The sequence below is a fragment of the Perca flavescens genome, unplaced genomic scaffold (genome assembly GCF_004354835.1).
Source record: "Perca flavescens isolate YP-PL-M2 unplaced genomic scaffold, PFLA_1.0 EPR50_1.1_unplaced_scaf_41, whole genome shotgun sequence".
NCBI classification, from domain to species: Eukaryota; Metazoa; Chordata; class Actinopteri; order Perciformes; family Percidae; genus Perca; species Perca flavescens.
The window spans coordinates 12,501-15,000 of record NW_021166693.1 but is presented as its reverse complement, the minus strand read 5'-3'; the positions used below and the strand labels follow the sequence as shown (position 1 = coordinate 15,000).

General features: G+C 34.6%; 1 protein-coding gene across 1 annotated transcript in view; it reads left to right on the top strand.

The window, feature by feature from the left end:
• The window catches only part of LOC114551737 (chorion-specific transcription factor GCMb-like), a 15,248-nt gene that overhangs the window by 295 nt on the left and 12,453 nt on the right, over positions 1-2,500 (top strand). The window contains exon 1 of the mRNA XM_028572700.1: positions 1-48. This exon is cut by the window's left edge and continues 295 nt beyond it. Coding sequence (XP_028428501.1) covers positions 1-48 — 48 coding nt within the window. The remainder of the gene's footprint in view (positions 49-2,500) is intronic.

Sequence of the window (2,500 nt, the reverse complement as noted above, 5' to 3'; positions counted from 1 at the left end):
GTCGGGATGAAGTTCACGTGGGACATCAACGACCCCAAACTGCCGCAGGTAACGCACTGCTCGCTAACCGGAACACGCGCACCAAACTCCATTCACTTTCTGAGCGATTTAAGACCTCACCACGCAGAGGGAACGGCGCAGACAACACGGCAAAAGCCTGAAAAAGGCTCTAAAAACGGGCGAAGTTTCCATTTTTAACCGCGGGAGGACATCAGGCTGCATGGCCGACCCAAGAAGAAGACTTTAACACACCAAACTCCATTTAATATCAGAGCCATTTAAGACGTAATCACACCGTTTGTTTACTGTACTATAGAGTTATGGATTTATTTTAAATCCCCAAAAATTAATAAAAAACTGGAAATAATGTATTTATTCCTATCAGTACTCATTTAAAAACACAAGTTTGAAAGTGTTATTGATTCAATAGGCTCATTATCTCAGTCTTCCTTTTAAACTGAAAGTTTAAAATTGCGCACCAAACTCCGTTCACTTTCTGAGCGATTTAAGACTTCAACACCCGGCGGAAAAAAGCGCAGAAAAAACGACGAAAACCCTGAAAGAAATGTCTAAAAAACGGGTTAATTTCCATTTTTAGCCGCGGAGAAAATCTGGTTCATGGTCGACGGGAAGCCGACGCAAGAAGAAGAGTTTAATACACCAAACTCCATTTAATATCAGAGTCATTTAAGACTTTAAGACTCAGTGAGTTTATAGCCAGTTTATAAAATAATTATTTTAGGTAGCACTTGTACAAAAGAAACAATCCGAAATGATCCCAGGTCCGTTTGGCATCATTTCTTCTTCTCAGAATTACTTTAAAACGCGCGTTTAAAATTTCGCACCAAACTCCGTTCACTTTCGGAGCGATTTAAGATTTTAAGACGCAGTTTAATTTACAACTAGAGCTTGTAGTAGTCTTGTATAAAGTACTTGAAAGCAATACTTGAGTAAAAGTACAAGTATCTTACTAGAAAAGGACTTTGGGAGAAGTTGAAGTTTCTGATATTTACTGTAATTAAGTTTTGTTTGTGGACTTGTGATTTATTTAAACCAACAGGAACTGATCCCAGGTCCGTTTGGCATCGTTTCTTCTTCTCAGAATTCCTTTAAGTCTCGTGATGTCTGCCCGTCACCAACGGGCTACTTTTAGGGTTTCTGGGTCACAATTTTAAATTCAAAATGTTCAACATGTTTTTGTTATTTTTTTTTTCGACACGTTTTTGACGCATTTTCCGACATTTTTGTAACGTATTCAACGCCCGTATGAACCGATCATTTCTTTGACCTGTGAAGAGTAGTGCTTGTAGGGAACCATCCCCGGTATTTTCTTTGCCAGTTTGGTTGAAAGAAACCCAAATTTCTGATATAAAAACGTATTTAAATTAGACAACAGGACGGTTTAAAAGTGCGCTCCAAACTCCGTTCACTTTCTGAGCCATTTAAGACTTTAAGACCCAGTTTGTTTATAAAGTTCTGATTTATTTCCAATCCAAAGAAGCCCGTTTGAACTTTTGACTTTTCTCTCAGTATTTCTTTAAAAAAGACTCAAGTTTAAAATAATATTGTTTCAGAAATGGATTATTTCATGATTTTATTTTTTTCATATTCTCGATACAAATAAACAAAACATTCAGATTCTTGAAACATTAACTGACAAAAAAACCGACATGAATGCAAATGTAAAATGCCTCTAATATGTTAAAGATGTGAAATCTATTTTTATATAAATGTAAAAATATTTTTACTTTATTTACAAACTATAAAAACCAACCCGTGAATATTACTTCTAATATTACTAGAAGCAGGAAGGAGTTCTTACTGAGTAACGATGTTTCAAACATAAACATACTAACAGGAAATACACAATAAAAGAAAAGGTGTGTGTGTGTGTGTGTGTGTGTGTGTGTGTGTCTGTTTGTGGGTCTGTGTGTGTGTGTGTGTGTGTTTGGTGGGTCTGTGTGTGTCTGTATGTATGTGTGTGTGTGTGTGTGTGTGTGTTCCTTTCTGTTTGTGGGTCTGTGTGTGTGTGTGTGTGTGTGTATCATACTAATCTTTATTAATAAATTATAACAGTTAAATGTCTGAGTAAACTGCAACATTTCCTTAAATACTCTAAAACGTGACCAGAGTTTGGTTGGAGGCTATAACACATGATTACTCAGTTTATATATTTTAAAATAACTTGTTTTAATCATAAACATCCAAACAGTCAACGGTCTGATGTGCAACAGAAACATTGAATTAAATATTGAGTCACGTTGGATTTTTAATAACTTGTACAGATACATTTAATACATTAATAACTAAACTGCAACAGTGTGTGATTTTCTTAAATACTCTGAAATTTGAACAGAGTTTGGTTGGAGGCTAAAACACATGATTTCATATATATATATATATATATATATATATATATATATATATATATATATATATATATATATATATATATATATGTGTGTGTATACGTATACAGTCTGTCTCTTGAAATAACTTC